The following is a 24827-nucleotide window of genomic DNA, read 5'->3' as shown; positions in this document are numbered from 1 at the left end:
GGAAGAGCTGGATCAAGTCAGAGGGCAAGAGGCTCTGCTTTGGCACCCAGGTGGATTTACATGGGAGGAGTGGGAGCTGAGGGAGAAAGGCTATTGACCAGGGCTATTGACTATTTGGCTCCGAAGTGCCCTCTCCGATTGCATGGAGCCCGTTCAGCCCTGTGGTTTTCCATGGATCTGAGGGCAATGAAACAATCGCTGAGACAGCTAGAGCGCCGGTGGCGGATAACTCATTCTGAAGCTGACCTGACACGAGTTAGAGCTCAATGTCGAGCCTACCAGGTGGCAGTGGCGATGGCAAAGAAGACTTTCTTCACCGCCTCTATTGCATCTGCAGAAAACAGCAGCAGGAGACTCTTTCAGGTGGTTCGCAATTTAGGGGAACCACCTGCTCCATCAGGGCCCAGTAGGGGCCACATGATCTCCTGCAATGATTTTGCAAAGTTTTTTGCAGATAAAGTCACCCAGATTCGGGAAGAGGTAGACTCCACCGTGGGAGCAGGGCCGGGGCGGGAGAGTCCTGTCTAGTCAAGTTGCATAGGATCAATTCCAGTCTGTTACCTCTGAGGATGTGGACAGGCTGCTTGGACGAGTGAAACCAACCACCTGTCTCCTTGAACCTTGCCCATCCTGGCTTATGAAAGCTAGCCGGAAAGGGCTGGGCGATGGGCTTCGTGGGGTGATGAATGCTTCTCTCTGTGAGAGAGTCTTCCCAGACTGTTCTCAGTAGAGGCACCCGCCCTGTGGAACGCCCTCCCACCAGATGTCAAAGAGAAAAACAACTACCAGACTTTTAGAAGACATCTGAAGGCAGCCCTGTTTAGGGAAGCTTTTGATGTTTAATAGATTATTGTATTTTAATATTTTGTTGGAAGCTGCCCAGAGTGGCTGGGGAAACCTAGCCAGATGGGCGGGGTATAAATAATAAATTATTATTATTATTATTAACTCTCCGAAGTGCCCCCCCCCGTCCCAATTTAGAAACCTTGTAGATTTACACAATTGTAGAGTTGAAAGGGACACAGAGGGTCTTTCGCCCCCTGCATCCTCCATGACGGTGGTCTTGTGAGTCCAACAATTTATTTCCCATTCTAATTTTGGTGCTGGCCACCCTGCTGTATGCCCCCCCCCCCAACTTTGACTGAAAGCAGTGTCAACCCAGTTAGCTGTTGCCTTCTTTTGTTTGATGGTACTTTCTATTTTATACTCACTGGCTGTGGCCAATGGGGTCTGAAGTCCAAAACACCTGGCGCTTGGGGAAAGACTGCCCTGGACTGAAGTACTCACCTGGAGTACTGTGTCCAGTTCTGGGCACCACAGTTCAAGAAGGACACTGACAAACTGGAACGTGTCCAGAGGAGGGCAACCGAAATGGTCAAAGGCCTGGAAACGATGCCTTATGAGGAACGGCTAAGGGAGCTGGGCATGTTTAGCCTGGAGAAGAGGAGGTTAAGGGGTGATATGATAGTCATGTTCAAATATATAAAAGGATGTCACATAGAGGAGGGAGAAAGGTTGTTTTCTGCTGCTCCAGAGAAGCGGACACGGAGCAATGGATCCAAACTACACGAAAGAAGATTCCACCTAAACATGAGGAAGAACTTCCTGACAGTAAGAGCTGTTCGACAGTGGAATTTGCTGCCAAGGAGTGTGGTGGAGTCTCCTTCTTTGGAGGTCTTTAAGCAGAGGCTTGACAACCATATGTCAGGAGTGCTCTGATGGTGTTTCCTGCTTGGCAGGGGGTTGGACTCGATGGCCCTTGTGGTCTATTCCAACTCTATGATTCTATGAAGGAGTCCCACAGATACTTGACACTGAAAAGTCTTTGTCTACTTTCACACTCTGGTGTTTTGTTCAGAGCTGAAATGAAACAAAACGTTGCCCAGTTGTCAGATGAGCAAATATTACACACCTAAACACAGTGTATTGAAGCTTTACACCCAACCCTTGAACTGTTACCTTTTTTTAAATGAAGAAATGTGTGTGTGAAAATGTCCAGTTGTTGCAAACAATGGATATGTGCCTTCAAGGCTGGCTGGATAGCTTTAAGGTATTAAGCAGCCCCAAAGAGCGGATCGAGGTTCTAGTCCTGTGGGAGTCTGGCGGAGACACAAAACTGCTGAAGTGATGAAGAGATTTAACCTCAAAGAGGTTTCCTCCTATGCTGGAAGAAATACTGGCACATAAAAATGATGGTTTCATCTCTGTATAAAGTCTCTGACAGTTTGTGTTCAAACAGTTCTTGAAATGTTCTATGAGCTCTGCTCTACTCTTTTTTTTGTACTCAAGAGTCCTCTAGCTGTTATTCCTGAATTTCAGGGGGTCGGACCAGATGACCCCTTGGGTCCCTTTCAAGGCTACAGTTCTGTGATCCTATGCCCCACCTGGTTAGTGCTCCATGTACTTTGTGTAGGTGAATAGGTTCGCCAACCGAAAGCCTGTAAGAGAAAGACATGAAGGCATCTGGTGATGAAGAGTTAACAATGGGCTTTGCTCACATTTCAAAACATTTTCCTTAGCAGGCCAGCAGCACATTTATTTTTCCTGACGCACGAGAGCTTGCCTCTGCAGCAAAAGGCTCTGAGACCAGGCCAAGTGGGTGTTCGTTTAGCATAAGCTTAGAAATTTCACCACTTCCTCTGCAGATAGGGCTGCATGAAAACGTGTCTGTTTCTAAAGAGTGGCACTAACCTCTTTGAATTATTTCTGCGTCCCCCGCTTAAAATCCACAGGGTTTATAAGAATCGTATGCAGAGAGTTTATTTGCAGCCAGAAGGTCAAGGCAGTGGGAAGTTTGAACTGCTAATGGCTATTATATTTATAGAGAGGTCATCCCTTGGGGCCAGTGACCTTCCTGAAACTTGCACTACAACATCTGGTAGATGAAAACATGCCCTCCAACGCTGAGGATCTTGGATGTGCTGGGCCTGTTTTCTCAGGGAATTGTCACAGCTGCTGGTATATGGAGCAAATCTTTAGATTGCAGCGTTCCTCAACCTGGTGCTCCCCAGATGTTTTGGCTGATGCATGGAGCTGCAGTAGAAAACGCCTGGAAGGGCGCCACATTGGGAAAGGTGCTTTAGAGCATATTCCCCAGGCCTCTCCCCACCTGATAAGTTGTTTCACTTTATTTACTAATTTCATGAAATGTATTCGCCGCTTGATTGTGTGTATGGGGGGGGGGGAACCACACATACACAAAGCAGTTTACAAGAATGATAAAGCAACAAAACGATCTGTAAGAAAAATTAACAGTAGCAATGTAAGACTTTCCAAAAGTGAAAATAACAATGGACATTAAAACTCGCAACAACTTTCTAAATACAGTGGTACCTCGGAAGTCGAACGGAATCCGCTCTGGAAGTCTGTTCGACTTTCAAAATGTTCGGAAACCAAGGCATGGCTTCCGATTGACTGCAGCAAGCTCCTGCAGCGAATCAGAAGCTGCGTCAGACATTCTGGTTCCAAAAAACGTTTGCAAACCGGAACACTCCTGGGTTTGCAGAGCTCGGGAGCTAAAACATTAGACTCACAAGGCGTTTGGGATCCAAGGTACGACTGTAGCTAGGTAGGCTTTTCTAAATAAAAATGTTTTTAGCTGGCATCTGCCTGATATCAGTCGGCAGAGAGTTCCAAACTGCAGATGCCGCCACACTTAAAGATTGGCTCTTGCAAAAACAGAGCGGGTATCTGGAGACTTCCCATCCTTGCCACATGCAGCCTGGCGACTTCAACCTTTGCCTTATCTTCTATCAATATTAAATTGGCGTTTTGTGTGCATTGCAGGCCTGGCCCCCATATGCCTCAAAGTGAGAAAGAAGTGAAAATAAAACTGTCAGTGTCATGATGCCGTTTCACAAATCTATGGTGCAGCCATGCTTGGAATACTCTGTACAGTTCTGGCCGCCTCACCTCAAAGCAGATATTGCAGGGTTGGAAAAAGGGCAGCCAAAATGATCAAGGGGGCGGGACAGCTGCCCTACGAATAAAGCTGGCAGCATTTGGGACTTTGAAGTTTTGAGCTGGAGAGGTTTTCTCCCTCTCTCAGAACGCTAGAACTCATGGGCATCCAAGGAAGCCGAATGCTGGAAGACGCAAGACAGAGAAAATGTAGCCTTGCCAACAAAGGTCCGTATAGTTAAAGCTATGGTGTTCCCAGTAGTGATGTATGGAAGGGAGAGCTGGACCATAAAGAAGGCTGGTCGCCGAAGAATGGGTGCTTTTGAATTCTGGTGCTGGAGGAGACTCTTGAGAGTCCCATGGACTGCAAGAAGATCAAACGCATCCATTCTTAAGGAAATCAGCCCTGAGTGCTCGCTGGAAGGACAGATCCTGAAGCTGAGACTCCAATACTTTGGCCACCTCAGGAGAAGAGAAGACTCCCTGGAAAAGACCCTGATGTTGGGAAAGATGGCAGGCGCAAGGAGAAGGGGACGACAGAGGATGAGATGGTTGGACGGTGTTCTCGAAGCTACCAGCATGAGTTTGACCAAACTGCGGGAGGCAGTGGAAGACAGGAGGGCCTGGTGTGCTCTGGTCCATGGGGTCACGAAGAGTCGGACACGACTAAACAACAACAACAGCCATGTTGGTCTGCCGTAGTCAAAACAAAATAAAAAAATTCCTTCCAGTAGCACCTTAGAGACCATCTAAGTTTGTTATTGGTTTGTTCTGATATCAGGAATCACAAGGCAGAGAAACCAGTAGGAGAACACTTCAGTCTCCCAGGAGATCTCCAAGTAGCTGTCTTATTATTACAAAAGAATTTCAGAAATAGACTGGAAAGAGAAGTTGCTAAGTTCAAACTTATTACCAAACCTAAAACCATGGAGAGACCCGGTCTGAATAGAGACATTGGATTCTTATCTCATTATACATGATAAGCTATTTTTAGCCATCTCTCCCCTTGCTTTTTCCTTTAAGACCAATTGCAGTCATTTACAGTCATCAACAAGTTTACCACACCTATCAGCCAACTACCCATTCCCATGCCCTTCTGAGTAATACCCGTCCCCACCCTCTCACTATATATAAGGGTCTGGTGACTTCTGTTTCAGTGTACAGTCGTACCTCAGGTTACATACGCTTCAGGTTACAGACTCCGCTAACCCAGAAATAGTACCTTGGGTTAAGAACTTTGCTTCAGGATGAGAACAGAAATTGTGCTCCGGTAGCACGGCAGCAGCAGGAGGCCCCATTAGCTAAAGTGGTGCTTCAGATTAAGAACAGTTTCGGGTTAAGAACGGACCTCTGGAACGAATTAAGTACTTAACCCGAGGTACCACTGTATCTGAAGAAGTGTCCATGCACAAGATAGCTCATACCAATAACCTAATGGCTACAGTCTGCCTTCACATTCAGAGGCAAAGATGCTTCTGAACACCCTTTGCTGGAAGGGGGAGGTGACAGATTTCTTGTGCTCGGGTCCTGCTTGCAGTGGGTTTCCCATGGGGGCATCTGGGGGGGGGGTCACTTTGAGAATAGGATGCTGGACTAGGTGGGACACTGGCCTGATCCAGCGGGCTCTTCCGATGTTCTTATGCTGCTATTGATGGCCATAAAAAGCGCCACCAGGTCTTCCAACTTGCAGAACCTGCCCCGTCCGAATTTGGACATTCAGAATTTGGGCGTAGCTGGGGGGGGGTGTAGGCTGTCTTCTAGGCGGTGCTATCATCTGCAGCAGCTGGTGAAGCTTGTGAAAATTTGACTTATCACGTGTAAAAACCGCGGTGCGATATTTCAGCCCTCTTGACACAACGTGCCGATGACGGGAACTGGGAAGGAGGGAATTTGGCTCTGCAAGCCCCTGCCGGCTGGCTTGTTGCTGCATCCAGAGAGATATTTTCCACAGCTGGAACGGGGGGGGGGGGCATCGGGTTCATTTCTTATTAAAGAAACTAGGACACACGTGAGAGAATTTGGCATCTGCTCCCCTGAGCATGAGTTGTTGCTAATTTTCCTCTTCCCTGGCAACCTTGGGAAATTCCTTTTTTAAAAACGAAATGAAATAGGGTGCCCCCCCTTTTTTTTGCTTTTGGTTCACTCTTTCCTCTTCCACCTCCATTTTATTTTCCCTTTTTTTATAATACTTTATTAAGATTTTTACATAAGAAAAAAGAAAGAAAGAAAATAGAAAAGTACAAAAACAAAAAGAAAAACAAATAAAAACAATTCCATTTTCATAATATTCCTTGCGTTTACTTATTTCCCAAACTTCCCCACACCTCCCTTCACTGTATTCCAGTTCAAATATTTAATCAGCAAATCCCTTCCCTCTATCTTATCTTAATCCTTATTTTAACATCTTGATGCATCTTATTCTTTATCTTAATATCTTCATATATTAAACCTTTAAATTTTACATCTTTTAACCTTCAAATTTTCCATACTCCTTCACCGCATTGTTGCTAATAACCTTTTAACCTCCATCCGATGTCATTCTAACATTCATAAATCTTATAATATTTCTGTAACTCCATTTTATTTTCCCATGCCTTGCCTTTTGAGCCCAGTTCACACAGCATTGTGGGCATCATCATCAACCAGGTGGAGCCCATGCCTTGTGCCTTCACTTCTGACCTCTGCGCAGAACGTCGGAACATCAGCACCAAGCTTGCGCATGGGGAAACGGCCTCCTGGGAAGGAGATAAGGCTGTGGATCTGGCTGCGTCTGCTGTCCCAGTGCTGTCGTTGCACTGAGGTAAGCAACACCCTTCAGTACATTTGTATGTGAGGGTTTGGAAACTTGGGGAGCGCAAAACAGGAAGCTCGAGTGTCACCAGGACCTTGGCAGGGAGTCAAGAGCATTGTGGAAAAGTTGCAGGCTCCCATGTTATCGCACGAGTGTTGCTCACGTCTCCCTCTCTCTCATGCGTAAGGCCTCATAAGGAGCTGAACAGAAGACCTGGTCTACCATGCATGAGGCAGGATGAGTGGACTACAGTGGTACCTCGGGTTACATATGCTTCAGGTTACAAACTCTGCTAACCCAGAAAAAGTGCTTCAGGTTAGGAGCTTTGCTTCAGGATAAGAACAGAAATCGTGCTCCAACGGCGCGGCGGCAGCAGGAGGCTCCATTAGCTAAAGTGGGGCTTCAGGTTAAGAACAGTTTCAGGTTAAGAACGGACCTCCAGAACGAATTAAGTACTTAACCCGAGGTACCACTGTATTCCATTTCAAATGTCAGGGAGGGGCACTGATTCTGAATGTGCTCTCATATCAACAAGAAATGCGTTTTGGAGAAAGGGGTTCCAGCCTAGCCAATTCCCTGTTGTGCTAGTTCTTTTTTAAAAAAACTATGGGGAGTTTTTCAGCCCAGAGAGAACACAGTAGTACCTCTGCATACGAATGGGATCCGTTCCAGAGCCCCATTCGCATCCTGAAGTAAATGCAACCTGCGTCTGCCTGGGTCGCAATTCGCCGCTTCTGCGCATGTGCGTGACATCATTTTGACCATCTGCGCATGCGTGAGTGGCGAAACCCGGAAGCAATGCCTTCTGTCACTTCCGGGTTGCTGCAGAGTGCAACCCGAAAGTGCTCAACCTGAAGCAACTTCGACCCGAGGTATGACTGTACAATGGTGCCCCGCAAGACGAATGCCTCGCAAGACGGAAAACCCACTAGACGAAAGGGTTTTCTGTTTTGGAGGTGCTTCGCAAATCGAATTTGCTATGGGCTTGCTTCGCAAGACGAAAATGTCTTGCGATTCCTGGGGGTTTTTCCCCCGCTCCCCACCCCCTTTTTCTAAGGCACTAAGCTGCTAATAGCCTTTTAGCAGCTAATCCGCTAATCCCTTAAGCCTTTAATAGCCGCTAATAGCCGCTAATAGCCGCTAAACCACTAATAGCGCTAATAGCGCTAATCCGCTAATGGGCTTGCTTCGCAAGACGAAAAAAACCGCAAGACGAAGAGACTCGCAGAACAGATTCTTTTCGTCTTGCGAGGCACCACTGTATTCACAAATGTGATTTTGCACCTCCACCTCACATTCGGAAGTGTGCCAGTCAGTTCCTCAACCTCAACACTCCAGCGCCACATAAAGAACACCAGAAGAGCCTGTTGGGTCAAGCCAATCTAGTCCAGCACCCTGTTCTCACAGTGGAAAACCAGAGGTCTGTGGGAAAACTGCAAGGACATAAACACCAGAGCACTCTCCCCTCCTGAGATTTCCAGCACCTGATATTCAAAAGCCTTGTTACCATCAGTTTCCTCCATGAATATCCTCATCTTCATATAGATATATTTTAGTTTTTTTAACATATAATTTCCAACCATCAGATAACATAACTTCTTATCTTATACAATGTTTTAGACTTCCGTCAACACCTCTGATGATTTTCGGTTCTTTATCACTTATTCTGCATTTCTTAATATATCTATTACTCCTAATTATCATTAACTAATAATGCTCCTCATAGCCTTTCTTGCAATATTTCAGATAATTCTCCTTACAAAACGTCTTGCAGTCCTACTGTTCATTACTATTACTTTTCAAATAGTTCATATATTTACTCCAGTCTTCTAAGAATCTCTGGTCCCGCAGGTTTTGATTGCTTCCAGTTAATTTATCCAATTCTGCATAGCCCATCAGTTTCATTCGCCGTTCTTCTTTTGTTGGTAGTTTTTCTTCCTTCCATTTTTGTGCCAATAATATTCTTGCTGCCGTCATTGCATATAAAAACAATTTACAATCCTGTCTATTAATCTCATCTCCCACAATGCCAAGTAAAAATGGTTTCTTAATAAATGAATATTTCAACATCTTTTTCATCTCATTATATATCATTGCCCAGACGTTTTTCACTTTTTTTACATTCCCACCACATGTGATAAAAAGTTCCTTCCTTTTCTTTACATTTCCAACATTTATTACTTGTTTTATACATTTTAGCTAATTTCACCGGGGTAATATACCCCCTATACATCAAATTTGTCTACCATACCTAATGAAGACATTTCCAGATTCAAGGGCATCTGCAGGGAGATGGGAGAGAACCAGTTGTACGCAATACTGAGCTAAGTGGACCCAAGGGTCTGACGCTGGATGGGGCCGCTTCCTATGTTCCTATGACTCCTTGTTCTTTTAGTTCTATAATGAATTACGCGGGTGGCGCTGTGGGTAAAAGCCTCAGCACCTAGGGCTTGCCGATCGAAAGGTCGGCGGTTCGAATCCCCGCGGTGGGGTGCGCTCCCGTTGTTCGGTCCCAGCGCCTGCCAACCTAGCAGTTCGAAAGCACTCTTGGGTGCAAGTAGATAAATAGGGACCGCTTACTAGCGGGAAGGTAAACGGCATTCCGTGTGCGGCTCTGGCTCGCCAGAGCAGCGATGTCACACTGGCCACGTGACCCGGAAGTGTCTGCGGACAGCGCTGGCTCCTGGCCTCTAGAGTGAGATGAGCGCACAACCCTAGAGTCTGTCAAGACTGGCCCGTACGGGCAGGGGTACCTTTACTTTACCTTTAGTTAAGTTGCCTTTTATGGTTTCTCTGAAGTTCCCTGTTTCCCTTCTCTTCAGATCTGCCCTCCTGTTGCTTCAGGGGACGGTCCCACTCCATAGCACGCACTAGAGCAGGGGTCAGCAAACTTTTTCAGCAGGGGGCCGGTCCACTGTCCCTCAGACATTGTGGGGGGCTGGACTATATTTTGAAAAATAAATAAATGAATGAATGAATTCCTATGCCCGACAAATAACCCAGAGATGCATTTTAAATAAATGGACACATTCTACTCATGTAAAAACACGCTGATTCCTGGACCGCCCATGGGCCGGATTCAGCCCCCGGGCCTTAGGTTGCCTACCCCTGGGTTAGAGTACCACAGGGTCTAAAATTTAGGCTGCGGTTCTGGCACTTTGGTCAGTGCAAACTTGCAGCCGTGCTCCTTTTGTCCCTTTTGACTCTGCCTGAGCTGTGGTGGTGGTGGTGACAGCTCAGGAAATGGATCCCACAATAAAATCTGTGCAAGTAGTGATTGAGAAGACTCTAATCTCTGCGGAGATAAGGAGTTGCCACAGCAAACGACAACATGAGCCCGAAAGTGATGGATGCTGGGAATGTTTGGTGACTGTTGTTCTTCAGCGCCTGGGTTTGTGGCTTTCAGAGGCCCTGCTCTGAAAGCTCCTCATTTAACTCAGCACGGAGCTTTTCAACACCATCTGGGGCTCACGCCTTGCTTAACCTCATCAGATTGAGGGCCACGGGTGCCTGTGCTGGAAGCTGCAGAGAGCAAATTTTGACAATATTATTATTCGTAAAGGTATGGCTGTTTTTGGGTCAAGGTGCTCTCCAAGACATTTTGGTGCTTGAGGTGAATACATTTGAAATCACACAAATGCAGAGAGTTTTCAACAACCTCTGCTTTAACCTTGCACTCTCCCCTCTCCCTTTGGTGTTGAAGATGCTGTCATCTTGGTATCGGGTAGCTTAAATTTTCTCTGTATGGGGTTCACAAAGACCCCCCCCCAGTGGTTTAAGGGTTGGCCTCCTTTGAGGGTCTTGTTATAAGAATTTTTAGGTCTTTTATATATATATATAATAAATGTTCACAAATGTACCAAGCAAACACATATATAAATATATAAACCACATGTCCAAAACCCACAGGAAAAGTCCTAAAGCCATTTTGACTCTTTCAGTCAACTCAAATATTTCTCTACAAGGTCAAAGGAAATGCAGAAACCTCCCCATTGTCTCTGTCCTCACAAATCCTGCCTTAAGGGCACATTTAAGGTGTGAATAGGGTGAGCCTGTGACCTGGCTCAGGAATTAAGTATTATCGTTACAAAAGGATGGCCAGGCTCCCCAGGTAATCCAGTCAAGTGACCATTAACAGGTAACCTGGCAGACAGGGTAAAAACGACGCACTCAGATTTCTGTTGTAGACCACCTTTTCTGCGATGTAGGTATGCTGTATCTGGGGGGTGGTCTTGCGCTACACCCCTTTTGTGATGTATGTATGGTGTTTCTGGGGGTGGTCTTGGACTCCAGGGCAGGCAATTTAAAACATCTATATAAGGGTGGGCACACCTTTGTTCTGGGTCGTCCTCTCTCTTCTGTGTGTGTGGGGAGCACCCTGTTGCATCAGCTTTAATAAAGATCAGGCTTACTAACTGCTTTGCTTCTCAAAATTTTCTGGTTGGCCTCTGCTATTTTCTCCTACCGATAGAGAACCTACAAAAGGACTCTATGTGGGCTCTTGGGTACCCCATAAGGGAAAAGGAGCAGTTATTTTTACTTACATCTCTCTGTTCCCCTGCAATGGGAGAGATCCCTGGAGATTCATCATGTCTTTGTAATCTGCACACTGAGTTTGTGAGAACAGTTGGCACCAGCCTACTAAGCAGCATCACCTCCCAACAGACAAACAATATTCTATGGAGACACACACACACACACACACACACCCGCAAGCATAAGAAGCAGGAAAAACCCCAGTTTAAGGCAGGCTACAAATATCAGTGTTCTCTTTCCAGTGAGCCTTTCTTTGTTTTGCCACATAGCTATCTAGAGTGAGACCACTAGGCTCAGGAAGCTTCCAGGTGGCCTTTGTAATGAGCGTTCACCCTAATTTGTTTGCAGAGAGTTTACATGACAGCTGCATACACCTCAACTGTCCCGATTTAAGCAGGACATCCCGTTTTTGAGAGCCATGCTCTTGCATGAGTCGCCTGGCTCCCACGAGATCGCAGCCCCGAAAGATGTGTGTCAGGGGAAGGGGCATTCTCTCATGTGAGTTGCGTGACTCGTACAGGGGTGTGGCCCCCAAAGACACGTGTCTGAGTTTTAAGCTGTGACGTGTTGGAGGGTGTGCAGTTGGTTATTTAATGACTCTGATTTGCAAGGAGGCTAGGCTATGTTGTAGGGACACGGGTGGCGCTGTGGGTCAAACCACAAAGCATAGGACGTGCCGATCAGAAGGTTGCTCTGTCCCAGCTCCTGCCAACCTAGCTGTTCGAAAGCATGTCAAAGTGCAAGTAGATAAATAGGTACTGCTCCGGCGGGAAGGTAAACGGCATTTCCGTGCGCTGCTCTGGTTCGCCAGAAGTGGCTTGGTCATGCTGGCCACATGACCCGGAAACTGTCTGCGGACAAACGCCAGCTCCATCGGCCAGTAAAGCGAGATGAGCGCCGCAACCCCAGAGTCGGTCATGACTGGACCTAATGGTCAGGGGTCCCTTTACCTTTAGGCTATGTTGTATGAAAGCAAGTGCCAGCCCATCCTTTCCACTGGTCACAACAAGTCTAGTGTTTCAGGGAGGTGGGTTTGTTATGCAGGATCTCCAGGCCAACTAGAATTGGAAACAAAGAATTGTAGAGTTGGAAGGGACCCAAAGAGTCATCTAGTAGTCCATCTAGCAGGAATCACAGCTAACTTGCACAACCTGAGTTTGCTGGTAGGCAACTAAATCTCATCTGAACTTAGGGACAGTCTTGAAGTGTCCTCAAACAGTACCTCCTAAAATTGCCCATTCAGATAACATCTCATAACAACAAGTTCTCATCAGTGAAAGATCACCAGCCAATCTGCTGCTACCTTTGAGCTAGCAGCCAACTTGTTGTTGCTGTTTAGTCGTTTAGTCGTGTCCGACTCTTCGTGACCCCATGACCAGAGCACGCCAGGCACTCCTGTCTTCCACTGCCTCCCGCAGTTTGGTCAAACTCATGCTGGTAGCTTCGAGAACACTGTCCAACCATCTCGTCCTCTGTCGTCCCCTTCTCCTTGTGCCCTCCATCTTTCCCAACATCAGGGTCTTTTCCAGGGAGTCTTCTCTTCTCATGAGGTGGCCAAAGTACTGGAGCCTCAGCTTCAGGATCTGTCCTTCCAGTGAGCACTCAGGGCTGATTTCCTTAAGAATGGATACGTTTGATCTTCTTGCAGTCCATGGGACTCTCAAGAGTCTCCTCCAGCACCATAATTCAAAAGCATCAATTCTTTGGCGATCAGCCTTCTTGATGGTCCAGCTCTCACTTCCATACATTACTACTGGGAAAACCAGAGCTTGAACTATACGGACCTTTGTTGGCAAGGTGATGTTTCTGCTTTTTAAGATGCTGTCTAGGTTTGTCATTGCTTTCCTCCCAAGAAGCAGCCAACTTAAAGACCACCAATTCTTCCTTGACACATCAGTGTAACATTTCTGGTTTTGCACAATATCCCTATAAACTCACATTTAATGGCACGTGACATTTCAGGTGCACAAATGAACATTTAAATAAAAGTATAGTTTTCCCTTCCCTCACCAGAGGTGAGTTTCCCCACCATTTTATTGTCACTCCTTTGTGTCCCCCGTCCCCCCCCGATGGTTATGCAGGTGCCCCTTAGTTTTGCCCAAGTCTCAGGTGCTTAACTGCTTATCTAGAGACATTTTCAGTAGCCAGCCCAGCTGTGCCGGTCATAAAGGACACAACTGGCTTTTTCAAGAAGAATAACCCAATGCAGTAACTTAGGGCATAGACTCTATCCTATCAAAAGAGAGTTTCAGCTTCCAGTTGACATCAAGAGGCAGTAAGAGCTGCAAGGCTATGATTGTAGGAGACAGAGTTGCTTGGGAAAGTTGGACCAACTCCATTGCAAAGAGTGAAGAGTTAGCCATAGCCTAATGGGTAAGAGAATGAGCTTTTTAAAGAGGATGTATACATTTAATTATCTCCTATAAGCAGGGATGGCTCACCTATGGCCCTCCAGATGTTTGCTGAACTACAGTTCCCATCATCCCCATACCAATACCTTGAGAGCCCAAAGTTTCATAGGATAGTTCTATGCAGCAACATCTGGCTCCTCTTTTAATATTTTTCAGAACTCTGGGCAACTGTAAACATATGTTGGTGATCTACCTGAAGGCAGTCTGGGGAGGGGGCAGGTGTCAAACTATTGCCATATTCAACTAAAGAAGTAGTAGTCGAGTTTCTAGCTTTCTCCAGTCATTGGCTGAGATGTTGGTTGATGTAAAAGACACCGTACAAGCTGTTCAGCCAGCGGTTTTGAAGCTAAGTTTGTAAGGCACGGTCATCAAGGACTGTATGGAGGGAAAGGCTTGTTGTGGCCAATGGGTGAACATGAGACCGCAAGAACATAAGACGCACCTGCTGGATCAGACCAATGACCCACATCTAGTCCAGCACTCTGTTTTCATGGTGGCCAACCAGTTGCCCCAATGGGAAGAGCACAAGAGCACTCTTAGTTTTCGCCATTGGATACAATGCACCCTTTATTAGCAAATTAAGACATGGCACTCCAAAGCTTGCCATGGTTCACTTCTCTTTGGATATATAGGTCTGCTGAGGCTGCTTAGGGCTACCACATTTCCTTGCCCGCTATAACTTGGCTTGCTGCCATCAGTTCTTTCCTGGCCAGCTATTTTTACCAGGAAAAGGGAAGAGGCATTGCCGATACACCCAACTCAGCATAGCCTGGGGGAATTTGTGGAATAAACATTATGGTTTGTAGACTGATAGGCAGGTCTTCCAGGCAGGGCCGGAATACGATGGTGGCGGTGTTATGAGAGAGAAAAACTGCTCCTTTTCGGTCCAGTATATCTGAAGGAGCGTCTCCACCCCCATCATTCTGCCCGGACACTGAGGTCCAGCTCTGAGGGCCTTCTGGCGGTTCCCTCACTGCGAGAGGCCAAGTTACAGGGAACCAGGCAGAGGGCCTTCTCGGTAGTGGCGCCTGCCCTGTGGAACGCCCTCCCATCAGATGTCAAAGCGATAAACAACTACCTGACATTCAGAAGACATCTGAAGGCAGCCCTGTTCAGCGAAGTTTTTAATATGTGACATTTTAGTGTATTTTTCATCTTTGTTGGAAGCTGCCCAGAGTGGCTGGGGAAACCACAAATAAATTATTATTATTATTATTATTATTATTATTATTATTATTATTATTATGGGGTACCCAAGAGCCCATATAGAGTCCTTTTGTAGGTTCTCTAGTAAGCCTGATCTTTATTAAAGCTGTTGCAACAGGGTGCTCTCCCCCACACACAAGGGGTGGGGTCGGACCCAGAACAAAGGTGTGCCCACCCTTATATAGACTTTTTAAATTGCCCACCCTCAAACTCCAGACCACCCCCAGAAACATCATACATACATCACAGGGGACGGTCTAAAAGAGAATCCTGAGTTTGTTGTTTATCTCCTGTCTGCCAGGTTACCTGACTGCATTACCTGGGTTTTGGCCACTCTTTTGTTATGATAACTCATCAGTTCCTGAATCCAGATCACAGGTCACAGGCTCACCCTATTCACGTCTTAAATGTGCCCTTAATGCAGGATTTGTGAGCACAGAGACAATGGAGAGATTTCCCCTTTCCTTCGACCTTGCAGAGAAATATTTGAGGTCATTTGAGGAGAGAGAAAATGGTTCCAGAACTTTTCTGTGGGTTTCAGACATGTGGTTCCTATATTTATGTATGTGTTCGCCTGGTACATTTATGAACATCTATTTTATATATATATAAGACCTTAAAATTCTTATAACAGCAGGTTCTCAGAGTTTGTGATATGTACCAGGTGTTTTCCATGGATCTCATATCTGTCCCTTGTGTTCAAGGACTTTGGGCTAGCAAAAAAGAAAGGGAAAAGGGGGAAAAAAGCGACTGCATACTATATGCCACTATATTTTGTATTACACCAAGAAATTTAAAAAAGAGACAAATTATATATTTACAAAAGAAAACAAGCGAGAAAATCCGTAACACTTTTTTTTGCCGTTATTAGCGTCAAAATCCATGTATGATTCAATGCACAGGATTGTCCACGTTGTCTTACATACCGCACAAAAATAGAAGTTTTTGTATTCTACATTATATTACAACAGTCAATAAATATATCAATAAATAACGGCTGCATGGATGTAGGTCAAGCTGGTTTGAGTTACTCCTTGACGTTGTCTCTGATGTTGATTCCCATGAAGAGTCAAGAGTCCATTCTCTCAAAGGCAAGGCCTGTTATCTCATCCAGGGAATACAGCCTTGCCTTAAAAGTGTAAAACAAAGGCTGGAGACAGTACAGTAGGTTGCAGCCGAGGGCAGCGCACTCAGCGTCAATTACACTTTCCAAAGAATCTGACAAATTCCCAGCTTAGTATAAATAAAGCACCAGGCCTATTGTTTCTCAGCTCCAACACCTTCTTATCGCAGTGATTTGTTGGAGGGCGAGTGGCGGAAACATGTGACTCGAGAGAGCACCGTCTTGTGAATTGACAGCTTCATAAAGGCAAAGACCCTCTCTTTGTCCGCAGAGATATTCCGTTCTGACACGAAGCACAGTATAATTTCCCCTCTGCGTAGAATCTCAACAAGCATGCAAAGAGCATTGGGTCTTGTGGGTGGGGTGCGGGGGGACAAATTCCAAGTCACCAGTATTTTCTTGGTCTATTTCTGTTGACAGTCATGGAGCAGGTCATTAATGCAAGAGGAGAATATACCGTATTTTTTCGCTCTATAAGACGCACCAAACCACAAGACGCACCTAGTTTTTGGAGGAGGAAAACAAGAAAAAAAATATTCTAAATCTCAGAAGCCAGAACAGCAAGAGGGATCACTAAGCGGTGAAAACAGCAATCCCTCTTGCTGTTCTGGCTTCTGGGATAGCTGCGCAGCCTGCATTCGCTCCATAAGATGCGCACACATTTCCCCTTACTTTTTAGGAGGGAAAAAGTGAGTCTTATAGAGCAAAAAATACGGTAGTTCTTGGCACCAAATTTTGAATTACCAGCATTTATGCAATTGGAATCAGGTGTGTCTGTCTTAGGATAAGCCCCCACCAAACTGGTTATGCACAATAATCTTTCAAAGGAGGGGGTAGTGAAGTATTGCACCTTTCAAAAGTTGTGTAGGGTTGTACCAGGTGTTCTATAATCTGAGTCTGTAACTGGACTCTCTTATGTATGCTTGCTTGAAGTTCTGTTCTGCTTTTAAATGATTAAAAACTAGGTTAAACAAAGTTGTGCAGAAAAGGGGACTTTGGTCAGTGCATCATCTCTACATGTCAATCATATCAGAATTACCTCATTGTCTGTAACTACTGGAGATGCACAAACCCCCAACTCCGCCTCTGGTGGAGTAGGCCCAAAGCCTTAGTAAAGGTGAAGGTAAAGGGACCCCTGACCATTAGGTCCAGTCGTGACCGACTCTGGGGTTGCGGCACTCATCTCGCTTTATTGGCCGAGGGAGCCGGCATACAGCTTCCAGGTCATATGGCCAGCATGACTAGGCCGCTTCTGGCGAACCAGAGCAGTGCACGGAAACGCTGTTTACCTTCCCGCCGGAGTGGTACCTATTTATCTACTTGCACTTTGACGTGCTTTCGAACTGCTAGGTTGGCAGGAGCTGGGACCGAGCGTGCTGCACAATTTGTATCCGAGGCAATTTCTAGTGACATGGGGGTGGGGGCTAGATCTGTGCACATCAACATTACCGATACTGTGTCCAGCAATTTTAATTTCTTCTGAATGCATCATATAACCATCCGATTGACTGAGTTCGTTCTCAGAAATATATTTAAAAATAACATCCTTTGTGTGTACAGTATACTGCAAATCCTGATTTGGACACAAAAAGGGGGAATTGAAATGGTTCTCAGTGGCCAGATTTGGGGGGGTTAGTTCACACAGTCAGCAGAAACGACTGCGAGGCATTTTATTTTGTGGGGGAGAATTGAACCATGGGCAGTTTGAAGTGGTATAATCTGGCATAAGGGGAGAGAATTAGCACTGGATTCTGCTGATTGTGTAAACTGACTCTTGAGTAAAGCGAAAATGCACAATCCTGCTTTCCCCAAGCCAACCGTGAAAGCGAAAATACACCCCCTCTAATCTGTTGCCCATTTCCTTTGCCTCTAATTATCTGTACATGCCTCATTAAATAAGCTTATTAAGTCTGTACAAATCAAAACTGTACAAATATACAGAGGAAACAATTAAATAATCTGAGGAGGACCCGAAGCCCTGTGGGTGGGGAGCATCCTTCTACTATCTGCACCCGCACTCTGAGACAGCCATGCCTTCGTAGTTGAGCTTGTAGGTGACAACCCCATTATCTAAGAAGAGTAAGGAGATGGGATTCAGCTTGGTAGGTACACAACAAGCTGGAGAAGCTTTCTGGGGATCATTCAAGTGAATCAAAGTCCGGGCCTTGGCATGAGTGGTCGTGAGGTGATCGTCCAAAGGGAAGGAACAGGCTCCCCTGCACTGTGAGGCGTCATAGCCTGGCGGTGCAATGATCCAGGAATCCCAGCCAATCTCCTTGAAATCCACATAGAGCGAAGTCTTTTTGCAGCTGCTCCCCTTGGCATTCCTCCTTATCCGGGATGTGGAGTCGTAGATTATGTTGGATCTGATCTGCAGAAGTTTCTCCTTTCTGGGGCTGGTATGGAAATCGTTCATGTCCAGGCCTTGCAAATCTTGCTCGTGCTCTATTATCTCATTCAGTTCGTGCTTCTCCTCTTTCTTGGCATGGCTTCGGTCGTCGGAAAACACAATGAGTAAAGGCTCATGTTTGGTCTCCGAATCGATGTCTATATCTGCTTTCCCTCCTCCGACGGCCTCCTCTCCCCCTCGGCTCTCAATCTGCACCTCCAGCTGATGAGTGGTGGAGTCTGAGTGATGCCACCTCCTGATGGCCTCCGTGACCTCAAACGTTTTCCATTCATTGTCGGTGCTGTAAATGTGCCGGGATGCCAGAACTTTCATTCTCCTCTCCTCTTCCTCCTTCCCTCTTCCACGGTCATTCTCGAGCACTTCCAGGATGGTGACTTTCCTGCTGAGACCATTGTAGAACATCCTGTCCTCCTGCACCAGAGTGTAGAGCCTCAATTCTGCCATTGTTATTTTCTCATGGTGTGGAATGGAGACGTTGAAGAGGAGAGGGTACCTCCGTATTCCATTGAAGTGGATGGGCTGCGGAATCTGCTCTGAAAATTAAAAGCAATCAAATGTTACCCTTCTTCCCTGTATGGCCAGGATCACCAACGAAAGGGCGTCTATGCCGGGCAATGGGTCCCAAACCTTCCCAGGGCCTTTCCCCCTTGGTTCCATAAACTCCTCCCCAGTGACCCTTGCCTCATCCTATAAAAAGCATGATTCAGAATAGCAGTGTGCATGGCCTACTGAAGATAACAATAGAATAAAATTCAAAACAGTAACAGTTAATTGCACATTTATTCAAATCCAATTGAAATGATTTAGTTTAATTAATTCAACGAAATGGATGAACTTGATCCAGTGATTCTAGCTTTTCAAAGTCTGATCGTCTGCCTCTTAGTACCCCTCCCACTGCCTGCTCCACCCCCAGGAGGTGGTACCACCCATTTTGTGAACCACAGGGCTAGAGGGGACTTCTACTCAACCAGATTGACTCCAGATTGACTATGACCCAAGAATTCTGAATATTGTAATTTGGGGAGAGTTCAGGAGATCTTTTCTTAAAGGCCCCCATGGGAATTTAATGCTGAGCTTAATCTGAGTGACTTGGTGGTCAAAGGAGAAGTGAGTTAGGCAAAGGCAAAACTAGAGGAAGGAGAAATCTTTATACATTTCTGTCTCAGGTATCGTCAAATGTAGCCGGAATTGTTTGGAGAGCTTCTACAGGAGGCTCTTACAAGAAAGAAGTACGCACTTGGTGAAATTTTGAAATTCAGGAAAGCAAGATAAATGTGGCAGGCCTGATGAGGCCCACAGGACAGAGCCTTCATTGGCATTGGCTAGAGTCACCGCGAGGGTTTGCTTGCTGGTGAAGGTCATCTTGACAGCTCGAAAGTTGAGGAATGTGTGTTTAAAATCTACCGGAGTTTACTTGAAGACGGTCTGGGCTTTCATATGTGCATGAGCACATTAGTAATCTCTTTTAATCGATGTCCAGAGAGGGTGGTAGTGTTAGTCTATTGCAGTGAAAATGAGAAAGAGTCCTATAGCTCTTCAAGATTCACAGATTCATGATGGCCTCATTAGACACAGCTGCTGAAGTGGACTCTTCTCTATGGAAGCTGGTGCAGACTTTTAAAGTTCTGCTTGGCTCCTACCTCTGAACAGTTAGCGGTGCCATAATTTGCAAGTTAGTTAAGATGGAGCGTTAGAGCGTAAAGCAAGTCAGCCGTGATCCGTGACTAAGTTAGCCCTGTGGCTTAAGTGACTTTCGAATTGGAATGTTAAAATGATCTTAGTTAGCGTTATTGGCAAAAATGCTGCTTCTCCAAATCAGAAGCACATCATGAAAGTGGGACACACCCATCTCGTTCTAAGAATGCATTTTTTGGTATGGCTTTTGTGATCAGGTCCACCACGCTGATTCATTCAGTCTTAGAGATTTGTATAGGAGAAGGTTGCACTTTGCAGGCAGGCTATGAGACCGATTTATATAGGGAATGTTTCATACCAAGCTGTTTTAAAAGGAAATAATGTCCCTATCTGCATTCACCTTTCCCCACATATCAATTAATGCAGACTGCTGGGTTGCATTGACTTCAGAATTTCTAAATGGAGAATTTTGGTTCATCCTGAGTCCTTCCCCATAGCTGACAACAGGACTGCCAGTGTCTAAGCTGCATTCATGGAAACAATATTCCAGAGCATGATTCAAAGGAAACTGAAGGAACTCAATAAGTGCCATTGTGTCTACATTTCCCGAATCTCAGTTTATAAGATGCTGATTATGAAAACAGAAAGGAAAAAGCATGCCACTCTCAAAAAAGTATAGCTGAGAGCTATGTGGACATTGAACATCTTTTGCTTTCACACAAAATCTGAAAACTTGCAAAAGCCCCACATATTTTTAGTTGGTTGAAGGCTGCAACCCTGCCCATTTATTTGGGAGTAAGCTCTATCAAATCCAATAGGGTTTGCTTCTGATCTCACTGATTCTTTAGATTTTTGGAAAAACCTTCTAGGTAGAAGGAAATATTTTTATTGCACCAATTTTTGGGGTGGGAAGCTGAGTATCTAGGAGGAACCAGAGTATCACTTTGAATGGATAGTCCTATTCATCCAGCCCTCCAGATGTTGGTGGCTGCCACTTCCATAAGCTTCAATCAGCACAGTCAATGTTCAGGGATACAACAACATCTGGAGTGCACTATGTGGCACATCAGTTACCCATGTAAATACCAATGGCATGTCGCTCATGTGCCACTAATACATTGCGTTATATATATTTATATAGAAAATGAGGATAATAATTGATGAAAGATTTTTGTTATCAAAAGCGATATACAAACAACATATACAATCCCCCTGAAAGTTCTCTGACACAATATCCATTGAAATCAGTGGGAGCTGAGTGGGATCGCAGTAGTGTGTTTGCGCAACAGCTCATGCAGAGGAAATGCTAAGCAGATTACTTCTGTTCTGCTTACTTCTAGGAACATAGGAAGCATCTTGCTTGATATTGTCAACAGTCCAAAGTTTCAGGCAGGGAATATTCCCAGCCCTACCCAAGAGGTCCCGGGGATTAAACCTAGGTCCTTCTGCATGTGAAAAAGATGACCCGACACTGAAAAACCACTGAGCTACCAAAGAAGGCAACCATGACTATCTTCAAAGGAGCATTTTAAGTGAGACTTGGGCAAGGGGAGGAGATTCTCCATTTAGATCTCAAAATTAGTAGTCACCTTTTCAAAAAGCATCCCTGATCGAGATTTAAAAACCAGGTGTGCCATGCACTTGAAAATCCAGTAAATGGTTCAAATGACTTGCAGTCATTTGTCAAACAGCCGGGCAGATAAGGTGTGTGGTCCACCAAGCAGGTCAATCAGCTTGACACTTGCTTTGCTAATAAATCACCCATCAAACTTCCCCTCTGCATCCTAACTCCAACACCTAACTCCAACACCTTGTTTAAGAGACCTTACCTTCATTTTTGAAGCTTCTGATGATGTTGGCTGATGGCATGGAGGTCTTATCAGTGGCAAACCTGTTAAAGAGCTCTAGCATGTATTCCGGAGGGTCCACCTTGGCTGCTGTCTCTTGCAGGGGGATGTCGGAGATGTTGAGCGCCTTCAGCAACTCGTTCTGCAAAGTCTGAAGCAAGGCATCCTGTTCGTCAAAGAACGGCCTGTCTTCCTCCAGAAGAGGCATGTCTAGGCTCATGATGGGACTACCGTTTGCAAGGTGCACCAGAATGGAGACGGCTGCCCACAGCTGAAAGCCTGCGGGTTCCATGGCCTCGTTCTAGCTGGCCACAGGACTCGACAAAAGCGTTGCTCTGGTGCCGCCTATTTTATCCCTCTGCAAATGGGTATCAACGTCTTGTGTCACTGACGGTTGACAAGTTTGGAAGTTGGAGCTTGTGATCCAACTCTCTCTCTTTCTCTCTCTGGCTCTCATTCCCCCCCCCCCCCATCCAGGTCCCAGTAATTGGACAGAGCTGGCGGTGCCTCCTATACAAGCCCTTCGCTCTTATCAACTCCAGTGTAAGCTTGTTCACCAGATTTCAGTTGCTATCTCACAATCCTCCTTCCTCTTAATGAGCATTTTGTAAACATTCCACATTGGGATGCTATGAAATAGTGCAATTCCCCCTTGCTTTTTTTCTGCATGGGACCTGACTCCCCCCTCCGCCCCTTGCCACTGCAAACGTCTTAGGACCTAAATGACCATTTTGAAACCAAGTCTCTTTGCTTTGTTGCGATTTCAGCTAAACATGTGCATGGCATAGGGTTCATGCTATAACCAAGTTTCTGCCAATCCAGTCAGTAGACCTCCGAAAAACGCTCAGGAGTTGGAAGTAAAAGCTTAGGGCAAATGATAGTTTGGAAGACTTTCAATGCACTATGGACATGAGAAGAGCCTGTTGGATCAGATATTTGAAAATGGCTATCATATCTCCTCTTCTCCAAGCTACACATCCCCAGATCCCTCAACCATTCTTCATATGGCTTGGTTTCCATACGCTTGATCATCTTGGTCACCCTCCTATTCACACCTTCCAGCTTGTCAATGTCCTTCTTAAGCCAGAGTGCCGAATGTAATGGCAACATCATATTGATTGTCTAACAATTCTGCACCAACTCCTTATTGCATGTGATTGGAGAATTCAATACTGCTGGTGAAAAGATGAAATTATTCCTCCCTTGGAGGAAGCCTATTGTGTCACTGCATGAGTCCTTTCACTGAGCTCACCTTCCAGTCAGGAGGCACACCCAGCAAAGTAACCCTCAAAGTTCTCGAGATGGCTAGAAATAATAAATATTTTGGGGAAGTGAGGAGTAAGTGCATTGTATTAATTTATAAAGCTCTGAACAACTGAGGTCCAAGCTATCTCAGGGATCACCTGAACCCTTCTATCTCAGCTCAGTTACTGAGATTATTTGCAGGAATGCCGTTGGTCATCTCCCAGGTTGGCAAGGCTCATTTGACAACAACAAGAAACTGAGCCTTCAATCACATCAGCCTGGTCCTGTAGAATGCTCTGCCACTGGAGATTCAGCAGGCACATTCTGTTTTAACTTTTAAATTCCTGTTGATTATTTATTTATTCTTATTTTTTGTATCCCACCTGGCCCATGCAGGCAATTAAGAAGATATCTTTCCACAATGGTTAGTTGATGTTTGATTTCAATCATTTAATATGTTTTTTACAGTCTGGTTTTATGTATTTTTGTTGTAAGCCACCTTGATAAATAAATAAATCTCATGCCTTTAATTTGAAAAACAAAGTGTGCTTCTTCTTCCAAAATGTGGGGAATTCTGAGCTTTCTGCATCTACTGGCACGATGCGAGAGTCCATATTCATGCATTTCTCTGGCGGACATGATAACTCCCTTACATGGGCCGTGTCAGGTGCTGGAAGATGAGCCATCATTGCTTAGCGCCTTGAACTAGAAATGGCATGGAGCTTCCCAAAATATGTGCATGAGACACAGAAAGTTCTCCCCATTCCTCTTCCACAAGAGCTGGCTAATGGGTGAGGTAACTGTTGGGCTTGAGAGGGGAGATAAAGAAGTGTGATCTCAAAAGTGTGATGAGCAAGTGTTGGAATAATTACATTTCCCTTTCTGTGTTTCTCAGCGCTGCTCTCTCATCTCCTTTCCACAAACAGGCCATTCCCAAATTCTTGATCTTCTTTGGGGTGGGGATGTGGTTGTCACTGTAGACGATGGGCTCCCTCACAGGTGTGATGGCCTGGGACTCAGGCTCGGACTCAGAACCAGAGGAGTCTCAATCTGCACCGGATCCTTTGCCTCGGGCGGCATCGGAACCAAGTCTGGGGCCTGATTCTGAAGAGCCCCAGTCTGCACAGGTTCCCCTGCAACAAACACCAGCTGGGCCGAGTCAGGGGCCTGAGCCTGCCCTGGCTCCAGATGCGGGGATGACCTCCTTGCCTCCAGCTGGGCCATCACTTACAGCTGCTCCACTACCAGTTGGGCCAGGGGAGGCTGAGGCGGCCTCTGGGTCTAGTAACCCATCAACATCTCCTGAGCTGCAGAGACTGAGGTCTGAGAGAAGGAGAGACCTGAGTATTCACAGGAAGAGTGTTCGGGAGACACAGGGAGGTGAGTCACTGGGGGATCAGGACCGGCTGTTACCCCGACAAAGATAAAAGGCTGTCGGATCCCGCCAGTGGCATAGCTTGGGTTGTCAGCACCCGGGGCAAGGCAAGTAATTTGAGCCCCCTAACCCGTGGATTTGCACCACCTAACCCGTGGATTTGTGCCCCCTAACCCTAACCCCCAGATGTTGCGCCCGGTGCGGCCGGCCCCCCCTGCACCCCCCATGCTACGCCACTGGATCCCGCCCCAGGTTGCGGGAGCAACATTGCTGTTTGCTAGAACCTGCCTGAGACTCTGTGCCTGACCTTGCCTGGTTTCCTGACTTGGCCCTGTCGGACTGACTCCT

The 24827-nt window shown here is 46.0% G+C and overlaps 1 protein-coding gene across 1 annotated transcript; it reads right to left on the bottom strand.

The window, feature by feature from the left end:
• Positions 1–17419: 17419 nt before the first annotated feature.
• Positions 17420–22389, bottom strand: BMP10 (bone morphogenetic protein 10). The gene is made up of 2 exons (XM_083454123.1): positions 21842–22389; positions 17420–18910 (listed from the first exon to the last, which is right to left on the bottom strand). Exons 1-2 carry the CDS (start codon positions 22149–22151, stop codon positions 17970–17972), a joined length of 1251 nt encoding a protein of 416 aa, XP_083310249.1. The 5' UTR covers positions 22152–22389; the 3' UTR covers positions 17420–17969.
• Positions 22390–24827: the final 2438 nt, after the last annotated feature.

The sequence above is a fragment of the Podarcis tiliguerta genome (genome assembly GCF_965153285.1).
Source record: "Podarcis tiliguerta genome assembly, chromosome: 8".
Lineage (NCBI taxonomy): Eukaryota > Metazoa > Chordata > Lepidosauria > Squamata > Lacertidae > Podarcis > Podarcis tiliguerta.
The sequence above is the reverse complement of the archived record's forward strand: the minus strand, read 5'-3'. Positions and strand labels throughout refer to the sequence as shown.